At 35.5% G+C, this 21,195-nt stretch overlaps 3 protein-coding genes across 5 annotated transcripts in view; 1 reads left to right on the forward strand and 2 right to left on the reverse strand.

Moving 5' to 3' along the window:
- LOC134819637 (Golgi-specific brefeldin A-resistance guanine nucleotide exchange factor 1-like) overlaps positions 1-21,195 on the reverse strand; it is a 391,238-nt gene that overhangs the window by 163,529 nt on the left and 206,514 nt on the right. The gene's annotated exons all lie outside the window — the stretch shown is intronic.
- The window catches only part of LOC134819638 (oxysterol-binding protein-related protein 9-like), a 108,838-nt gene that overhangs the window by 10,519 nt on the left and 77,124 nt on the right, over positions 1-21,195 (reverse strand). For 2 of the 3 annotated variants that reach the window (XM_063829685.1, XM_063829686.1), the window contains exons 2-13: positions 18,383-19,884; positions 18,183-18,261; positions 17,993-18,051; positions 11,562-11,609; positions 11,175-11,256; positions 10,113-10,195; positions 9,262-9,369; positions 8,915-9,058; positions 8,761-8,784; positions 8,578-8,607; positions 8,043-8,170; positions 7,771-7,859 (exon numbers count right to left, since the gene is read on the reverse strand). In XM_063829685.1, the coding sequence (XP_063685755.1) occupies positions 7,771-7,859; positions 8,043-8,170; positions 8,578-8,607; positions 8,761-8,784; positions 8,915-9,058; positions 9,262-9,369; positions 10,113-10,195; positions 11,175-11,256; positions 11,562-11,609; positions 17,993-18,051; positions 18,183-18,261; positions 18,383-18,478 (970 nt within the window). In that variant the 5' untranslated portion in view covers positions 18,479-19,884. Of the gene's footprint in view, positions 1-7,770; positions 7,860-8,042; positions 8,171-8,577; positions 8,608-8,760; positions 8,785-8,914; positions 9,059-9,261; positions 9,370-10,112; positions 10,196-11,174; positions 11,257-11,561; positions 11,610-17,992; positions 18,052-18,182; positions 18,262-18,382; positions 20,013-21,195 lie in introns of those variants that run through there. The other variant, XM_063829684.1, reaches the window with a different exon arrangement.
- Positions 20,041-21,188, forward strand: LOC134819796 (pyroglutamylated RF-amide peptide receptor-like). Its single transcript, XM_063829937.1, has one exon. It carries the CDS (start codon positions 20,058-20,060, stop codon positions 21,090-21,092), a length of 1,035 nt encoding a protein of 344 aa, XP_063686007.1. The 5' UTR covers positions 20,041-20,057; the 3' UTR covers positions 21,093-21,188.

Raw genomic sequence — 21,195 nt, forward strand, 5'->3', positions numbered from 1 at the left:
CTCTCTCTCTCTCTCTCTCTCTCTCTCTCTCTCTCTCTCTCTCTCTCTCTCTCTCTCTCTCTCTCTCTCTCTCTCTCTCTCTCTCTCTCTCTCTCTCTCTCTCTCTCTCTCTCTCTCTCTCTCTCTCTCTCTCTCTCTCCTCTCTCTCTCTCTCTCTCTCTCTCTCTCTCTCTCTCTCTCTCTCTCTCTCTCTCTCTCCAGGGGTAATCAATATGTATTTATTATTAGCCGTAATGACAACGCGTCAAATGACCCATTTCCTATCACATTATCTGCGGTACCGGATCCACATCTGACAGCTGGGAATGAGTGTGGCACAAAATGTCGACTCTTAATTGATCAACACCCCTCACAGTATAAGCAAACTGTATAGCTGAGTAGACGGGTATTTGAGCGAATAAAGAACTCATCAATTATAGGCAGCATCTAAATGGATCAATTAACTGAACTAATTAGACGCTTAAAAGTAAAAGAAATATGTATTCCCCATTAAATAAAGGAGAGATTCCAGGATTAATCTAGAAGAAACCACAAAGTAACATATTCTAGAAGAAACCACAAAGTAACCACAGAGTAACCACAAACAAACCACAAAGTAAGTGTAGGCCACCCAAGTGGAACTGGGAGAGATATTATATTCCATCAGGTAGCACCCGGAAACAGCGTGTTGAATCGTTACATTCCCGGTGGGAGTGAGTAGTGTACTTGTAGATAGTAATTAACTAATTAGCTCTCTTCCAATCTCTACACGTGTAATGAGACTAATTAGTCTGTAATCAGGCTGATAAGTGGGTTATTAGTATCATTAGCGTGTAGGTAGCGTGTTAAACAAGCATCAAACCGTTTTTGTATTTTAAAAGACACACCCTGTTTAAATCTACATGCCCCCTCCGTAGAAGCTGTTTGTGAGCGGGTAGTTATCAATGAGATAATTAGTACCAAACACACTCAACTCAATCAATAAATGTGATATTAATGTCTACCCTTGAGTCAAGATAAGAAAACAAAAATGTTAAAAGTCGGCCACTGAAATATGACAGTTAGGACAGAGGCTCATTACACTATTACAGTGGGGCTGAGTCAATAGTGATATATTGTAAGTGGGAAGAGGGGGTTGCAACTTTAAATACAGATGACTAAGATGGTTACAGGACATTAACATGTTTCGGTAACAGTTGTGGGGTGGGTTACTGTCCGAGGATGGGTGGGGTTGTTTCTGATTATAGTTATGCTTTAACGTTGATAAAAGCATCATTTCGAAACCCAGATGATTCTTCAATTTGTTCAAACTTGGAATAATTGTCATAAAATATTCTGTTTTTGCCTTTCATAAGATTTTTCAACTGTAAATATTCATTTCTTCAACAAAATAAGACGTCTATGCAGTCATCAAAGAATCAGAAAGATACTTAATATGTTGCATATTTTATAGGCGAACGATTTATATTTACGTCATGTGAATGGTTAGGCAAATGTTTGTAGTCACATAGATTATGCTGCTAATAAGACAACTTCTATTCCATTAAATCGTTGAGTTAATCTCTTCAGCAGTCAAGCTGCTAGCAGAAATTAAGAACCATTACTTAAACGGCATGTCTATTCCATTATGTCATCATTAACAACATGTCATCAGATGATCAGACACTCTCAATGCCCTCTCAATAATTTAAAACAAATCCCCCTCCAGGACTCTCAATAGAAATTTCTCAGACCCTCGCCCCCTCCTCCTAACTACCTTACTCGGGATTATTATAACCGGGATAAAGTGGTGGGTTTTGGGGGGGGGGGGGGGGCCAACCATATTAAAGTATATTAAAATGTAGGATTTTTCCCGATTTTGACCCGGGGATATACTTTAATATACTTTAATATACTTTAATATACTTTAATATATCCCTATCTCCTTGGAGGCCTACATCAAAAATTGTTGCCCAAAATAAGCTTGAAATGCAATTCTTAATCGATTCCAAAAAGTTCTTGAAAAAATATTGAAAACTGATGGAGTTATTTCAATTTTAATGAAGTCATTTTGGCTAGTATTCCGAACCGAGATATTATGTGCAATTTTCCCAATTTTGTTCATGGAGGTCTTTTTACTTAGTATCCACTATATTCAACAAACACTGAGTTATATCTTTCACATAGAGTTAGTCTCATTAAAAAATATTGAAATTTTATCGAATTTGGGCAAAAGCGAATTTGGGCAAAAGCGTATGCCCAAATATGGGCATATTTTTTAAAGCTCATAGCTCAGCCAATTTTTGACCAATCTGGATGGAAATTCATGTACTAGTCCTAAAACAGGCTTATCTTGCGAATCTGAGTGAAAAATATAGTTCATCATGTAAATCTTAACGAAGAATATAAATCTTCTAATTGTAGGTATATTAAAGTATATTAAAATGTAGGATTTTTTCCGATTTTGACCCGGGGATATACTTTAATATACTTTAATATGGTTGGCCCCCCCCCGGTTTTGGAAGATTCCGCCATATTTTTCCCGGTCAAAAATTTTACCAGTCATAAAAAAACCCGCCGACTCAGATTATGGGGTTCCAAGGGGGTGGTGATCATCATATTTTACCTGAAGTCTCATATGTGCTAGAGAAGACTTTTGAAGCAGTGGATGGAGGGCTGTAACTTTATTGGCGGTTGCTACCATAATTTCGTTATAAAAATCACAATTTGGTTATAGAAATCAGATTTCAGGGTGGACCGTGATTCTCACTTTTCTTGCCCATGAAGTGAGTAAACTGTGCCACTATTTCATGGTCCACGGTGGATTGATTACTGGAGCAGTTGAAGATGCAAAGCCAAGACGTTCCCCAATACCAAGCGGTGGGCAGGAAATTAAGCTCCGGCTGACCTTCAGAGCAGTAGCCCCATTAGCGGACAAAATGAAAGTCTTGTTAAGACAACGACGGTCAGCAGCAGGGGGATATCAATAATGATAATGGAGGGGACATTAGCGATAATGAGAATGAGAATACGCTTTAATGAAGATTTGACTTATTATTGCTATAGATTTATTTTCCTTTAAATACTAGACGTGTCTTTTTTTCTATTTCTGAGTAATATCAGTAAGGGATCAGTAACTGTAAATTGAAATAACTTCTTTAACAAGTAACAAAAACAGAAATTTCGGTTGAAAATTTGTTGACCTCTGAAAAAAAACTTGAAAGGTCGGCCACCGGTAAATACATGACCGGGATAATTTGGCGGGTTTTGGGAAATTCCGCCATATTTTTCCCGGTTATTAATTTTCCCAGTCATAAATTAACCCGCTATAATATTCCCGAGTAAGGTAGTGAACAATGCAAATGGTAACCCAAGACGTAACCCATTTAACGTGCCAAGGTGCCTCATGAGGGCCGGAATGTGACTGAAACATTTACACGCTACACGGACAGAACTATTGTTCAATAGGTAGCAACTAGCAAATATGAAACTTCTATTAAGTTCTGTAATTCTAACTTCAGATTTTAAGTTCAACCTCCTAAACGTGCGATAAAACGAAACTCTGCGTTTCAAAGAATTTAACACACCCAACTACCGACTGTTTAAATTTAACACACCCAACTAACGACTGTTTAAATTTAACACACCCAACTACCGACTAAATTTTACTCACAAGACGGGCAAGTCAAAACAAGTGTTAAAGTTGTTAAAAGAACTAACCACTACCTCACTACATCATCCCAACTTAAACGTCACATCAGGTATAAGTAAAGACCGGTAAAGATCGTGAAAAACAAAGATATTATGTCTTCATGTTTACCTCTCAATCAGACCATATATGGGCATGACAACTTGAAAGTTGAGCACATACGAAGACCAGCTATATTATATTATATAAAAGCAAAGTACAGTAATACGACTACTGTCACTGTGTAGTGTGCGCCACCAACTTGTTATATTAGAGGTTATAGTAGTTCCTTGGTGTTTTACAGTACACGGGGGTGACACTGACAGTGGTTTTTGATGGGATATCGACAAGGTATTAGGTACACCCCCCCCCCCCAAGGTATTAGGTACCCCTAAAATAGGTACCCCCTATATTATAATTACCTATAATAGCCAAACCTCCTACACATAATGTAATTGTCGACAAGTACAAGGCGGGCGGGCACATCAGGGCTGTTAAATACGAAAAATGTGTCTCAAATTATACGATGTATAAGTGGTGCCTCAATATCTCTGAACACACGAAAAACAAGTTAGAAAATTGGATTGCAAGCAATATGACGACGAAGACTTGGATAATATTCATGTTCTACTGCTTCTGTCCGCTACGTTATGTGACGCGTCACGTACCGTCTAGGATTTACGTAAACGTGGTTTGTAATTGTGGACAGAGAGAGAGAGAGAGAGAGAGAGAGAGAGAGGGAGCCGTCAAAGGAACTTGGATCAGTTACAATGAGCTATGTATTTGTCAGGAGAAACTGGAAAATGTCAGTTTGTGAATTGTGTTTACTGTCTATAGTATGTTTGTAACTAATTATAAAAATAAACCATCCAGGTTAATATAAAAAGTTCAGTTCTGGTCCAGGTTAAAATTACCTGAGCCTGGCACACACTCTTCGACCCCAGCAATCAACAGACCATCTCTACTTTCTTCATTTCGTTCATCTTTCTGCTTCTTTTTAAAACGGTTCCTCAGACCGAATCGCATTCACTGGCCCTCTTTTCTGTAGATTCTCAGCCCCGGTTATCAGCAAACAATAATTAGTTTCAGGAAAGTACAATCAGTAAATAAAAACAAAGTAAACAATTATTCCATTAAAGTCATTAGATTACTTGGCTAGCACGGTTTAATTGATGTGAAATATGTTTGTTAATATCACACAGTATCTTGCCAAAATACTCTGTTTCTATGACCGGATTTTATGACGTAGATTGTATTTAAGTATTTACATTAATTGTAGTATTTCCTATTCTTATGAAATACCAACTACGTCTTGAATTAGTAGTAATAATTTTAACCAAGTATCATACACCAGGTTGTTCAATTAAGCTCTATTAGTTTAATGTATAACTACAATAAACTATCATAGAAATAGCGAGCAATGCAAGAAAAAATATCTACTTTTTAGCGTTGTCAAATGAAACTGGCGTTTGAGAACACAGAACATTTAAAATTATAAAGTTTTCTTCTTTTGATGTGTCTGTTTTGATTGTAGTTATTCATAGTTAGTAACTTCAATTTCATTTGACCCGCAACAACTTTATAACGAATGATAAAATGTATCGGTATCTGTTTAGATCTTAGTGGCTCAAAATTTAAATTGACCAAAAACACAAAATAGCCATATAGGCTGAAAACTGAGTGACGAAAATTTTAAACAATTCACAATCATACTGGTATAAAAATCAGAACGTTGGGAACTCTATAGGAAACCTCATTCTCACACTCATCATATTCGTTATATAAACTTCGTATAAATTTGTAGCATAAAAAATTAAAACTCCAACTATGAAATACAACAATAAATCAAAAATTTCAAATTTTCCCATAACTTACACAATTTATAACAACCACTGAAACTTTCAGGATCACTTAACTTGGATATTCCGACAATTAATACTGAATCATGAAATATTGGATATTTATTGATAAATTTCTTCCCGATCAGATATACTATACTACGACAGTGAGTCTTGAAAACAATATTTTAGACCATTTTCCTTGGCTACTATACTGGTTGCGAACAGAGATAATATACGACACTTCCATTTATTAGTATATCTAACCAACCTGACCAATGTTTACAACCCGGTGATGTTATAATCTGACCCATGTTTATTATTCATAGCTCAATTTAACCATCTTACCCATGCAATGTATCTGACACCCTCCACCCTTCCCATCTGCTGCATTTATAACACTCACAAATTGTAATTCTATCGAACTATTAAATTCTGTTTATAGAACAATTCTACCCCATATTGGCCCACTACGGCCCCTTCAGTGAAGAGTCCCCACAAATGCTGTCCCTAGGACTGCTTGACCTGGATCTAGTACAGCCTTGCCAGTTATTGCTTCTCCTGGACCCTCCTCCACTTTTGGAGAAACTTCTCATCATCTTACGAGTTGTTTCTCTTATCTGAAATGGAGACACTTTGTCAGCGCTGGTGTGCTGATGTGCTGGTGTGCTAAAGCTACTTGGAAGCTTGCAGAGTGTTTCATGAGATAATCACAAGATCAAAGAAGTCCCAAAGATCGTTTTGTTTGTAAAGGAGCAGAACATTTGTGATGATTTATAGCGTGGATCAGAGAGAGTTGGCAATCGGCATCAGCATAGACATAACACAGAACATAGAATACATTCGCCATGGCATTAGCAGCTCATACAGAGATCAAGATTCAAGGTATTTTCTGTCTAAAAATGGACAAAAAATCATGGTTCCTTCCCAAAACCATGGCATAATCACTAATCAGGGTATAGCTCACAAAGAGCACATTGATCTGACATAACAGTTAGTCAAGCCCCAAACAGCATGCTAATCTTTCATACTGTAGCTGGTAGCTGGAGTATTTACAAGCATATTGCATAAGCGTCAACTGTCTGTCTTTTGTAACCAACATTGAAAGAAATTACAGAGAAGAATGAACAAAACGAAGCGCCCAAGAATAAACAAAATGACCAAGAATGAAAAGATTTCACATTTTATGGAATGAAATTATAGAACAAGTTTCGTAACCAGAGAGTCCCGATTTATACAACCAATTACACAGGTCCTGAGCTTATGAGCAAAACTGCACTGAGCTTCATCTTCTAACAACCGCCCCTCCCTGATTTATATTTACTGACAAACCAAACGGCGATCATAAGTCATTCAGGAGACACCTCGTCACAACTTTGATACTCATCTCGATCTCCAATACTTTGGGATTCATTTAGTCTATCCTGAGACTTGTCTTCCAAATACTGAGACTTGTCTTCCTTACTTTGAGACCTCTCTCCCTTATTTTGAGACCCATCTCCCCCAAAACTATCAGACTCCTCATCCTTAAACGTTTCAGACTCATCACCACCCGAACTACTCGAAATAGAACCAATAATCTCACAGATTGAATCCCGGAAATCAGTAAGTTTGTCGGTCTGTCCGTTTATTAGTGGGTCTGTCGATGCAATTTTAGTAATCAGCGAACTTACGACAACGTCTGCCTCCAGTTCGGAAACCATGTGGCTGATATGCTTTGCACCTACGAATATTTAATAGTACTTGTGATTACTGGTATATTTATAGCAGCTACGAACATTTCATAATACTTGTTATGACTAATTAACTTGTTATGACTAATACTTTTTACACCTACGATTATCTTGGGTATCTTTTAGTATTTGTAACGAAAATGTAATAAAACTTATATTAGCTGGTGTAACAGTTAATAAATAAATTGTATTAAATTGATCTTTAGAGTATTCTCACTAATTTCGCAGGATACATATTACATATACTACATACCATTAAGAAATTCATTACGACCGACTGTTACCGATTATATGTTTTAAACTTTAAACTAAGAAATTAAAACAACACAACTGCAGAGTTGAATGAGGTATAATGAGGTACAGAATGACAATATAATATCTTCTGCGAACTGCGAGATGAACTAAAACAGAATACAAAACTAAAGCAATGCCTACAAATGCAGGTGTCCTGAACTAAGGTAATGCCTACAAATGCGGTATCCTGAACTAAAGCAATGCCTACAAATGCGATATTCACAACTGAAGCTGCACTAGCTAACTAGCATGTACTCACCATGGTTGATAGAGTTGGAGATGTGATTGTAGGTGTCAGAAAAGGTTGCTTCCTCAGAGTCAGTAGTTTTCTGTCCTGTGCTGCCGGATCTGAGGGTTGTGGTTATTTTTTAATTTATAAAAATATCAGCGAAACAAAATATTGTGTGTGCCTGGTGGTTTGATTTTATTTCTAACTTGTATCCAGTAGTATAAACTTCATAATTGAGAATACAAACAAATTGTGAATATTTGGGATAAATTGTCATGTATAACATTTAAAAATATCACTACCTGACAGGCTCGTGACTGCTGGTTTCACCGCTGGTGACGCTTGCAAAGGAAGATATTCTGTCTCTCTCGTCACCAACCTTTAGGTGGTTGATGATACTGTAACATTCGTCCAACTGCTTGAACAGTGCCTGGAAAGAGATATTGATAATTCATAGACATTCCAAAAGTGAAACACATAAGGTAATAAGTTGGAAGCGGTTCTTATCACAATAAAGAACCTCTGTATTTTAGAATTGATGATATGATAATAAAAGCAAATGAGGAGAGAAAATTCTAGAATGTGGTATTTTAAGCTTATGGGTCAAATTACAGGAGTTATAACAGGTAATGTTTTTGTTTATACGGACACAATTCCATGTAATTCGTAGGCGCGCGTCGCGTCTTACGCGCACAAAATAAATGTGAGAGATGATTTTTTGCGTTACATGAATGTCGTTCGGCGACCGCGCGCGCCAGAAGGTCTAAACGAGCCGCTTAAGATGCTGTTCACGTGACACAAGTTTACATATAAATAACACACCCAATTGATATTTACCTGTGATGCAGCTTTGTACCGCAACACTGCCTGTAAAATATCATGGTAAACATATGTCTATTATGAGAAGAAAGCAAGGCAGACATAATGTATTAACATATTATATACAGTCAGTTCTGTATTTTGCAGCACGTTGATCCAGGGCGAATATACTAAAACAACCATACTAAAACAAGTACTTACTGTATCAGCGAACTTATCGGAATCCTGAAATGAAATGTGTGTTCAATTCTCAACATTAAAGTCTCAACATTAAACATTCAAGTATGGCACTATTGTACATTGGTCTGCTGAAATAACTAAATCTGTCATCACAACCCCTCCGTGTATTTATTACCTCAATAAACTGGTTCATGAGAAGTTGGTTCCTGTGACCGGTATTCAAACAATGCAGGACTTTGTTCATGTCAACCATCTGAGCCGGAGGATTGCTATTTACCGCGGTGTTAACAGCCATACCGACAGTACTAACGGTGCTTCCCTGTAATGGTGTTGTGTTAATATACTATATATAGTTCAATATTCAGAGTGTCAAATGGGACTCTAAAACTTCTCTTAACAGTGAAAAGATGGACAGTAGTATCAAAAGCATTTAATTAGTATGCATCAATAATTTCAAAATTGAATTAGTATTGAATTATTGTACACAGTAGTATTGAACTATCTACAAAGCTACAAGCTTACGGGTCTAGAACGTTTAGATTTGCGGAAGGAATTGCTTTGTGATCTTGTTATAGTAACATTTTCCGTGGCTTGTTGCTGTCCTGGCATTGTAGCAGCGGCTGCTTTTACCTGCGATAATTGGTTTGTTACCATTATTTATAGGATTGAAATAGTTAGTATTGCTGTATTGAAGTGGTTTTATTGTACAGAAATCACACCTAATCCCCCTACAATGTATTTTGCTGCTTTCTTGTATAGTAGATCCAGTCATTACCCTAGTGAAAATACACGTCCTACCCAGTACCCTATATAATACAACATACTTTTAACACTAGAGTGTGAAGCGGTTACACAGAGACTAAACATCTACAGATAACAATGACCATACAGTTCACCTCATGAACAAAATTGAAGCAGTTTAAATTTTTAGGGATAACAATAACCAATAGTTATAGTAAGTAAAAAATGATGATTATATATATTAGTAAGTATAATAGTAAGTATATTAGTAAGTACAGTAGTAATTATAATAGTAAGTACAGTAGTAAGTACAGTAGTAAGTATAATAGTAAGTATAGTAGTAAGTATATTAGTAAGTATAGTAGTAAGTATATTAGTAAGTATAGTAGTAAGTATAGTAGTAAGTATAGTAGTAAGTATAATAGTAATTATAGTAGTAAGTATAATAGTAAGTATAATAGTAAGTATAGTAGTAAGTATAATAGTAAGTATAGTAGTAAGTATAGTAGTAAGTATAATAGTAAGTATAGTAGTAAGTATAATAGTAAGTATATTAGTTAGTACAGTAGTAAGTATAATAGTAAGTATAGTGGTAAGTATAATAGTAAGTATAGTAGTAAGACTGTGCGTACCAGTGTATTGACATCAGTGGTGTGGCGCTCGATAACTCTTCGAATACGGTCTATCCACACTTGCTTATCTTTTAGTGTAGCCACTGGGGAATAAAAGTTGTTATCTCTTTATGTAATCACTTGGGAATTAGTTGCTATTTTATAGTTTCGCTATCACCTTTTAACACAGCGAAAGAGAAATCAGACATCATTTACCGTACATATTTTTAATTAGTTTAACTCTTCGAAATAAAATGATCTGACATGTTCAATTTAGTTATGTTGTTGCCAAGTATGATATTAAAGTCCGGAAATTATATGCTTTGCCTCGAATTTAAGCTACGTTGAGCAAGTCTTACTTTATGTGATTGATTTGTATATATCACAGAATTTAAGACTCATCTCATCAAATCTGCTTTTCTAGACACATGTGTATATAATTACACAAGTGTATCTAAAAAAGCAGATGTTATGAACAAGCATACATTTCATAAGATGTACTGATTAAGATACAAATTAGATTAGAGGGGAGGTACGATACCAAATTACCATTCTTCGCCCCTTTTTATCCCGCCACCCCAAATTACTGCCCATTAAGAGGTACTACTTAGCTGCCGGAGTAGATATCACGTGATACTACTTCTTTGTAATCTCACTCTCACGAGGTCAATATCTTGGCTACATAAGCTATACAGTTTCCCGCTTATCAATAGATCAAAGGTCCAGTGCACAATATATCGGAGGTTTATTAGGAGGTCACGTGATTAGGAGGTGACCTTGAACAATATGTGACGTCACGATTATAAGCCCTTTGAAGAGACACACAACTCGCAAGCTTCCAGCTTTGTTCACCAAAGTTGGTAATTCATAGCTTAGTTTAGTGAAGATGATGCAGAGTAACATTGATTTCTGGTCTTATTTAGCGCCTAAAATGTCGAAATCTTGTTGTTAGTAGTAGTAGTAGTAGTAGTGTTTGTCTACTTTGTTTCTGAGAAACAATCTAGAAACAAGATCCAGCTCTCTGATTGGTCAGTTTGACTCACGTGACTATAATACAGCTATATAGTTGGTTGTCTCTCTTACCTTTAAGTTTGTACGGGTCTCCTTGCTGTGGAACGATCGAGAACATTAGCTGGTCCTCTCCGGAGGGTTGAACCACAGCGCCCTGGAATATTGGTAATTATATCACATTATAATAACCTTGAGACCTAGGTGGCAATAACTTAATCAGCAATCTAATATCTTTAATTTCAGAGGGGTAAATAACCGGGAGAAATCTAATAACAGATAACATGAAGAGAAAAACTTATGTGCTTCTGAGTTTGTTATTGAATATATCATGGTTCAATAAGACAATTAAGTTATCCAGTAATAATAATATGCAGTGTAAAGTAGTTGCTTTAATGCTGATATCATACTATTTTGACATTAAATTTAAGTACAGATGTGAGATTAAGTTTTCACACTTACAATTAGTCGTAGAGAACCTCTTGGACCCATCAATTTCTTATCCTCCGACTGAAATAGTTCTGTTAGGTTTACAAGAATATAACACGTGAATCACGTGACATATGAATATAACACGTGACATAAATACAGCTCTCTAATTGGTGCTGACATTTATCTCACGTTGTAATTATCATTATTTAAATATGCCATTGAGTGGGTACTTTGAATTTTCACAAACAGACAGGCATTTTTCATCTTATTTAGCTTTTTAAACGTTCGTCAGTGAGCGAAAAATTAGACTTTGATATGTGTGTAAATATCATCTAAAATTCGAATGAGAGTTTTTTTGGTATGTTACAGGTGATAAGTATTAAAGTATGGTCTTATGACCAAAATGCAGCTATCTGATTGGTTAGATTGAGTCACGTGACTACAATACAGCTTTTTAATTGGTTAGCTTGAGCCACTCTACTCGCATACAGCTCTCTGAAGTCTGGCTGGTTAGTTTGCATCACAATATGACTAGCTAACACTACAAAGAACCACGTTTCAATTCATGTTAATTTCAGATAAAATGTGATCAAGTAGAAGGTATTATGCAGATGATATTATGCAGATGATATTATGCAGATGATTCTAATTTAGAGAGAGAGATAGCAGTATTTTGATGAATATAGTCCAGTCCTGGAATCATAGACTCGCCTGAGTCGCCCCACTCTGATGCATATGCGTTAGTATCCCCGAATTATGTCAAATTAAGTATAATGATAATATTATAATAATTATATATTATTCTATGTAATGACTGAGTTAGTGCACGTGCTGGACCTGATCCAGTTCCCTGCATCTGTTATGCAAATAAACATTTTTCATTAAAGCTATTCGGTGGCGCTATCAGCGCTTTGATACTGATTTATCCACGCAATTGTGCCATTTCCATTTCGATACTCACTTACTCAGACTACAAATTCACTGGTGATGTTGATAATAGGTCTGAATGGATTAAGACATCTTAAATTATATAATCAGTGCTTAATTCCTTATTCCTCTCGTATTAAGTCTCTAGCTTGTTCAGTTGTCCATTTGGGTGATTGGTTAATTTGACTCACGTGGCGACAAACCAGCTGTCTCATTGACTTTCGAGGCGATTGTTTCAGTATTTCAGTATTCCAGTACTAGATCAATTTGAAAAATTACACTTGCACTATGTTCACATAACAGTGTTTGACAACGTGACTGCTAAAATTAGTAGTTAGCTTGCTAACAGTATAAACAGCAACCAATCAGAGAGCTGTATTCTGGACACGTGACGTAAACTAGCCAATCAGAGAGAGAGAGAGGGGGAGCTGTATTCTGGACACATCCAGAGAGCTAGTGGGGACAGATTCCTTTAAATAGGTTACACTTGCTAAACGGGCACTATGCTAATATTACAAGGCCGAGATAATCTACTTATTCGAAATGGACCTTGATTGTTATATTACACACGCAGAAAGCAGCTGAATCTTTCCATTGTTTTTTCCTTTTCTGTGGCTGAACGTATTTATTTAACTTTGAAGCTAGTACAGCTACAGAGCGGACCTCTCTGTATTAGAGAGGTGTAAAATTGAGTTTTACAGTGTTTAGTAGTTTTATCTGCTTCCAAAGATCTCTAACAATCGTTTGTTAAACTTAAAAGGAAAAAATGATATGAGCAAATTTATTAGAACACACTATTCTCATTAACTCTGTCTAACTTCTCGATAACACATCACATTATATCACAGGTCCACATTATATCTGATATCCCAAACTAAACAGCACTCACTTCATACTTCAATGAGGTCGGGTGTAATTTAGCAATTTAACACTTACACGTAAAATAGACATTACTAAATTCACATTACTGTACCACAAATCCACAATACTATACTGATGTAGATATTATAAATTATAAATTGACTACATCAAAACTACTAGTATTAACATCATCTACTTTTGTCCAATATTCTGGCCGAGCGCCGCGATACATAATATTAGCTGTGTTTTGTAGTGCATGAGATACGGAAAGTTCTAGAAGGTTCCGGAAGAGTACTGCTTTTGTGCTTGTTTAATTCCCGTTTAAATAGCGGAAACTTTGTTGTCCAATGCTTGATAGTTTGCTTCATAGTTTGTTTACTAGTAAATAGCAGGGATATTGTTATTTGTTTTAAAAATTAAATTGATCCATTGTGTTTTGAGTATGAGGTTATCTTTATCGGTACTATTAAATAAACGTGAGGGACCTTCAATATGTCTATTTAAAGATACTACTAATTAAATTATTACTAAATAAATACCTCCTAATTATTTAAACTAGTGGTAATTTATTGCTAATGTAGGTTCAATAGTTACAAGGTTAAAGTGGGAAATAGACGCTAGACATTTAATTATGTCACATAACAATGGAATTTAGCATTCACGAAGATAGGTAATTATTCAAAGTGCTTATAATTATGTTTTTATTGTCATTATAATATGCTTACAGCGGGGTTCCAACTTTAAAACTAACTTTTATAAATTAGTTTCCAATAGTTTTGGTGATTGATGATCATTTCGGCTACGAGCAGTGATGTAAACCAACCGATCTGAGAGCTGCATTCTGCTTGTGACAATCACCATTTCATGTCTTTTTATTGCCCGAGAAACACTAAAATTGTCCTAAAATGTTTCTTACAATCCTGAGTATATTTTCCTCTCCATAGTTAGCCGTAGCAGATCTAATGCAATTAACTGAAGACTGGTGTTATAGTTAACAAGCTAATTAGACAATAATTACGCTGCTCATTATTTGATCTCACACTTATGAACACATTTATTAACTGATTGTAGTTGTTCTACAATCAGTTGTGTGAGATATCACCCGTTTATCTGTATTTGATTAACAACCACAATCTGTTGAAATATCACCCGTTTATCTGTATTTTAGCACGGTGCCCGTTTAGAGACAGTAAAATAATTCAAACAACCCAGCGCAGCCGGGACTTGAACACTCCAATTCGTGCCCTCCATGAAGTAACTTGCGGATATAGACATATATAACTACAGCTGTGCATTATAAGGAGTAAGAAGACAGCTTGTCATTTGAGAAACACATAGTTTCAGATCCCCAGTAGTTCTAGAAGTAATGAGTTAATTCTATGTGGATGCAGCGTCAAATGACACGTTAACGTTACACAGAGGTGTAAAGTGACAGGGTGTTTTAAAGTAATGACGACAAGTAACACGAGTAACCGTAGTAACCTGAATAACCTTAGTTACTTTAATAACCATAGTAACCGTAGTTACCCTAACTACACTAACCTAATAACTCGGTCACTATGGGTTACCTCACTCATTGGAGCCTTGGTTGTCAACGCACTACCTCATACTACTTGGTCATACAGTTTCTGTTTAAAGTTTTGTGGCAGTATTGTACCACATGCAACACATTTCACAGTCTGAAAGTTGTATAGAAGTGCACTTTGATCAGCTGGTGCCTGATACCACTACTAAGTAACGAAGCAACACAACTTAGTAACATGTCTCTGAAGTGACATGTCACATGTGCTGCAACGAGCATTTATTAAACATCATTATTCAGACACGTTTACAATCGACTAATTTATTGTTAACTCCTCAAAAACTAATGAATTTAGTGTTAATAATATGTTATCCTACTGTTGTCTCGCTTACAATCTGTGCCCAGAACTATCTTGGTCGTTTAATGACCATCTCTAATATAACGCTCAACCATCCCTAACTCAGCAGTTTAGGATCAACGACGTGTCAATATTCATTACTTACCACTCTGTGTCTGGATGTCAATCTACTGACTATAATATTTGAATATAAGTTATAATATTTTAAATATGCTAGATAATATCTTAATATAAGTTATAATATTTTAAGTATGCTAATGTTATAATATTTATTAGAGTTTGTACGAGAACGTATTTTATTTGGTGATAGGTTTGTCGAGTGGGTCAGGATTCTGTGACACCTGGTGTACCAATAACTATCACACCACCAAGTTAGTGTGGCACCTATTAGCACAGTCATTACTAAACAACAGTTTAGTATATAGTATAGTATAGTAGTAGCTCTGTTTACTGATTTGTTTACTGATTTATGTTATGACGTCCTCACAAAGTATAGCTCCTTCACAATGACACGGATAACTGTGCCTGTACAACACTGATAGTCATAACTTGTTACTTACTTTTCAAGTAGGTTCAATAGTTCAATGTTGCTTGATGCTAACGATTTGTTCCATTAATTATCAAACTGACCAATTAAAGAGGTGCATTTTAGTCACGTGACACAAACCAACCAATCAGAAAGCTACATTCCAAACCAACCAGTCCAGTCCACCACTCACAGCTAATGATTTGTTGACTCATCTATCAGAAGCCGCCGGAGAGAAGTATTCCCCACACGCGCGGCGGTTCATTACCATTTCTGCGACTACCAAATCTGCTACTACTTTAAATGTCCTGCTAGAGCTCGGATACATACTGCTGCCAATCAGGTTATATTTGATTAATCAGAACGAACTGCACACCTTCTATTCCTGCTTCACAGGATTGTTTAGTGATTTTTGTTCGACACTACCAACGAAGGTTTCTATCAGTCGTTTATCTAAACTGTATCCGGTTCTAATTAGTTACTGTCAACAGATGGGATAGATCAGATATAAATACTTCAAGTGTGCATTCTTTACCCTCTCGTTACATTACTGAAATAGGACGTGCCAATGTTAATTATATATTGTGCGTGCAGTTGAGCTATCTTAAATGTTTTACTGTTTTTACTTTGGTCTAGTTTGTTTAAACGATGCCATTCGGTCCCATAACTCTGATATCTAATATTTATACCATATTACTTATTACAATAACTGTGATCTGTTAAGTAACGTATAGTCTTTACAGTTTACTATAGCATTTAATTGGTTTGACATTTAGCCATAACTTGCACAGTACTTACTACTTTTAAAAGCTACAACTTTACTAATTTACTAATTTTACGACAGTACAGTAATTGTAAACAATGACTCGAGGAAACATTATGTTTGAAGAAAATACTATTTTAATCATGTTGCCATCATAAATAATGTTATCATTATTATATGACTATTTTACCTAGTTTCTACACTTAACTCATGAGTTATGATGAGCTAAATCTATTGAAAGTTAGAAAGTCATCGCATTTATTGTTACAAATCAGTCCCATTCTTGTGACATCTGTAATATGACATAACATCTGTCATATTAGGGCATATTATCAACATCTTACGTTACAAATGATAATATAACGAAGTTCAATAATTGCTGTTTCCATTGCCACGGTATAATTTCTTCGTTTTTCAGTTGTTTTTGCATTTTGTGTGATTTAATGGACAACCTCAGCTGAGTTTCTTTTTTTCGCATCGAATGAAAAATACTTAAATACGCCGATGTTTAAAGAAAAAAGTCCAGTGAAAATTTGGATAAAGTGTTCCAAGGGTTAATCTGTGACGGTACAATGTCAGATTTCCTTCTAATAACAGCCATTACAGAAGCTCAGGTCGAATTTGGCTCCAAGTTTTTCTCATTTAGGAAAGATTATCAGTAATCACAGCAAGATCAGTACTTATACTAACTCCTCCTTTATGTAATGTCAGATGAGACACCGAGCCAATCGGAACTGTCAGTGAACTGAACTTACCAGACCATAACATTGCAGGTAAAGGAGATGATGAACGATGGAAACAGCACCTGTGGACCTGCACCTGTAGCTAATCTTACTATCTTAGTTTATTTGTGGTGCAGTTAGTGGGGGTTATTTGGGTTTACCTTTACTTCAGGACACCATTATGTTTTGTTAGCTGTTTTCGAACATTTGAATACACGCTTTCTTTGAAGAAATTCTGGTATGTGCAGTATTTGAGTGGACTACTTTGCCATGCTGGTGCTGCCAAGTTAATAAAAATTTTGTTTTATTAACTTGGGTGCGTTTCAGACTAGAGTCCAGGTGGCATACTCTCTCCATGACAAGTGGCACATGTCAAACTTAATGAAGCAATTAATGCAGTTTTTTTTAATTTTGTTCAAAATAATTGTACGCCTGACAATTGCTTTGTTAAATTTTGTCACAACACGGTTAAACCGATCAGAAAAAGCAGAGTTTCTTTGTCCAGTATTTTTCCTTCTTCGAATAATAGGATAACATACCCATTACAATAAGATATCCTGACTCCTTTCGTTTGAAACTACTATTTAAACCTAATCTAGTACTATTGAAAAAGTGTTGTACTAGACCGTTTTATGGATATTTTCGCATTTCACTTCTGACTCGACATGTTACATTGCGCTTGATCTAGACTCGAATTGCTGTGCAATATATAAACTCAGGAGATTACTAGTCATTAGTTCAGATGGAAGGTTAGAGACTTGAAAATGAGGCGTCAAACATACCAAAAAGTAGTGAAGGAGACCAACATCAGGAGAGAGGAAAAACCATCTTTGTTGCCACCCTGAAATAATATATTTTGATAACTAGAACGGTTGCCACCTGGTGCCAAAGGAAAGGAGCTAATCTAGTTTTAAAAACCGTATTTTAAGACTTAGGACAAAACAATATCTATTTTTGAGATGTGCAACTCACCCTTTACCACATTTGTCCATTTCAGTAGTTGTCCCTCGATAGGTCGATGAGTTTCTTCTTCCTCCATCTTTTCGAATTCCTGAAATAATTCGATAAATATATTACATTTTTTCAACGCTGTGAACAGATTCTATTGGCCTGCCAATTGATTTAATTTAAATTGAGGTGAATAACAAAATTTCGACATTAGTTTTAAAAACCTTTGCTCTAGCAAGAACAGCAAGCAGCGAATTTCTTTCCTCTTCTGACAGAGATTCCAGTTCTTGAGTTGACAGTTTTGGACCCGCCTCTGTCATTCTCTAATAGGGATGAAAACTTTAGAACGATGAACTAATTATTACTAAAAATTGACATTTTTAGTAATAATTAGTTCATCTATTATTTCTTGTTGTAGAAATGCATTGTAACACTTCATGAGGTATATAATCTGCACTGGTCGAAGCAGGCAGTTTTCAACTGTCAGAATAATAGTTTATTAATGAAAAGATAATAAAGATTTGCGACTCTCTCAAATAAATTAAGCTGTTCAAAATCGTCTCATGAATAATAAATAACAATAAAATATATTGTAGATTAAATATCCTAAAAAGATTTCACATAATAAAATAGTTAATTAATCCATGTGGTCAAGCTCATTCCAGTCATTCGATATGTTTTTCTTCCGATCTTTAGTTGCTGCTCCTATTTTTTCAATGACACCATCAAACTTATTATTACACATCCATTCTTGAAAGTCAGCCAGTTTTTCAACTGATATGGCCTTGTATGAACCTGTTTTTTTGAGATCAGTAACACGCTTGTAAAGACCAAAGACAACAGGCTCTTCAATTTGTGCATCACTCATTATAATGAGGTGAATAGCTTCAGAGTAGTAATGCTGTTTAATAAGTTTAATTACAATTTTTGCTGCATTGTCTTTTGTCAAACACTCAAAGTTGATAAAATTGAGGAAATGGAAATCTCTTCTTTTTATCACAGTTTTTGCAACCTCGAAATGAAATAAGTCTAATAAGGCAGCAGAATCCTCATATTGCGTCAATCTTTTAGAGGTTTCAACAATCTTGTCCTCAAGCCTATCTCTATGTAATAGTTCAGAATTTCTGCTGAGTGCTCTGTTTAGGGAATCTTTAAATAGTTGAAAGACAAGAGTATTTTTATCACTGACATCCATATCGGTATGCTCCTCATTTCTGATGAAATAAATCAAAATATCCAAGTAATTAAGAGTATTATTCCGAAATTCAGAATGAAGAGAGTTGATGAAGATATCTCTCATTTCGTTGACAGCAACAGTGTTCATAACAAAACCAGAGCAAATAATATTCCTTAATATATTTGCAGCCCGTTCATCTCTTCCTTTTTTGATGTACACTTCCAAAATGATTTTTAAGTCACTCACAAGTTGAACATCGTTATTTTCTTTGAGATCTTCATTTGTGAATACATTCTCAAGATAATTGGGAGTTGTAGGTTGATTTAAAAATGTTGCATGTAGAGGAATAAAACGACAAAATGACACAACTTCAGTCTGAGATCCCTGTGATGGTTCTGATACTAGGCTAGGGTTTTCAGATGAAGAACTAGTTTGGTTTGAGAGAAATGTACTTTGCATTATTTTAAGTTGTTTTTTCATTATGTTGGGCCTTCTGTAACAAGTACATACTGACTTCATAGTACCTAACATCTGTTGGGTGGTTGGTACCTATTAAGAAGTAAAATTGTAAGATAAAAAATACCATATTCGAATTTATTATTCATACCAATTGATCAGTAACATATTTCAAAGTAAATTGTATATAATATTAATATTAAACAAGTTATTATTTCAGAACTTTCATAAAATACCATTTAGGTATCCAAAGAGAACTCCTCAGCATGAAGTATGTCAATGAAACTAGCATCGAGAATGTGGAAAACATTATTGAGAAACTGGGACTTTCAATGACATCTTATGTACTGGTGCTTATCCTAAACTTGGTGATAGTAGGTGTTGGACTTGTTGGAAACATTTTTGTACTCTATTCATCACTGAAGCACAAAGCAATCAAAGTGGACAAAATATCTCTTCTGCTCTTGGAAGCACTGACCATGTCAGACATAGCCATAATAACCCTTTATTTTTCTCCCATGCTGATTACTTTGTGTGGAAAAAAGTGGGTATTGGGATTGGGTGTATGTTTTGTGACTGGATTGTTGTCTGAGGTTCCTTTCTATTTTCAAATCATGGTAAAGACAATTGTATCATGCTATCGCTTGAGGGTCTGCATGAGCAACATATCATTGCGAGGAACTGGAATAGGTAAAATATTCCTTGTCAAAATGGGAATTCTTGCACTCTTGGTTCCTTCTTTAGCACCAGCTATTGTCTTTCTTGCACACAAGTCAAACTCTGTCTTCATACCACAGATTCTGAGGTGCATGTCGGCTCATTACAGCAAAGTAAATGGAAATAGCAAAGCTTACAAACACATTACAATGTTGACAGCTACTTTTATAGCAATTCCAACAGTCATTATCCTAGTGTCAAATATATCAATATGGGTTACAGTGAAGAAGAGCCATAATAGATCACGTCGTGGAAGCAACAACTCAACGAAAAACAACCAGGGAAGGGACAGGAGAATGGATAAAACTGCACTCATGTTAACACTGATATGCTGTACTTTTGTGCTCTGCTACATACCCACTTTTATAAAATTCATTTTATACAATATGGGATATGAGACATCATTGTTTATGTATTTATTCCACAGTTATGCATTATCACTAAACAGTATAGTGAACCCATTTATTTATCTCATAACAAATGAACACTTTAGATCCTTTGTGAAAGACTTTTTCCAGAACATCGCCAATGAGATTACTTCTAATTCTAGCGATGAAATTGTCCATAGTACACCCGCAAAATGAAGTACAACATGCTTGAGTAAACTGAAAAAGATATTTTGATAAAAAATTCCTTCATTAGAAATTGTATTTTATTGATTGGAATAAATGTCTATTTACTTGTTAA

The sequence above is a fragment of the Bolinopsis microptera genome, chromosome 8 (genome assembly GCF_026151205.1).
Source record: "Bolinopsis microptera isolate Bmic1 chromosome 8, MBARI_Bmic_1.0, whole genome shotgun sequence".
NCBI lineage: Eukaryota > Metazoa > Ctenophora > Tentaculata > Lobata > Bolinopsidae > Bolinopsis > Bolinopsis microptera.

Excerpts from the sequence above, each read along its gene's own strand:
- LOC134819796 (XM_063829937.1), top strand. The coding sequence starts at position 20,058 with ATGAAGTATGTCAATGAAACTAGCATCGAGAATGTGGAAAACATTATT.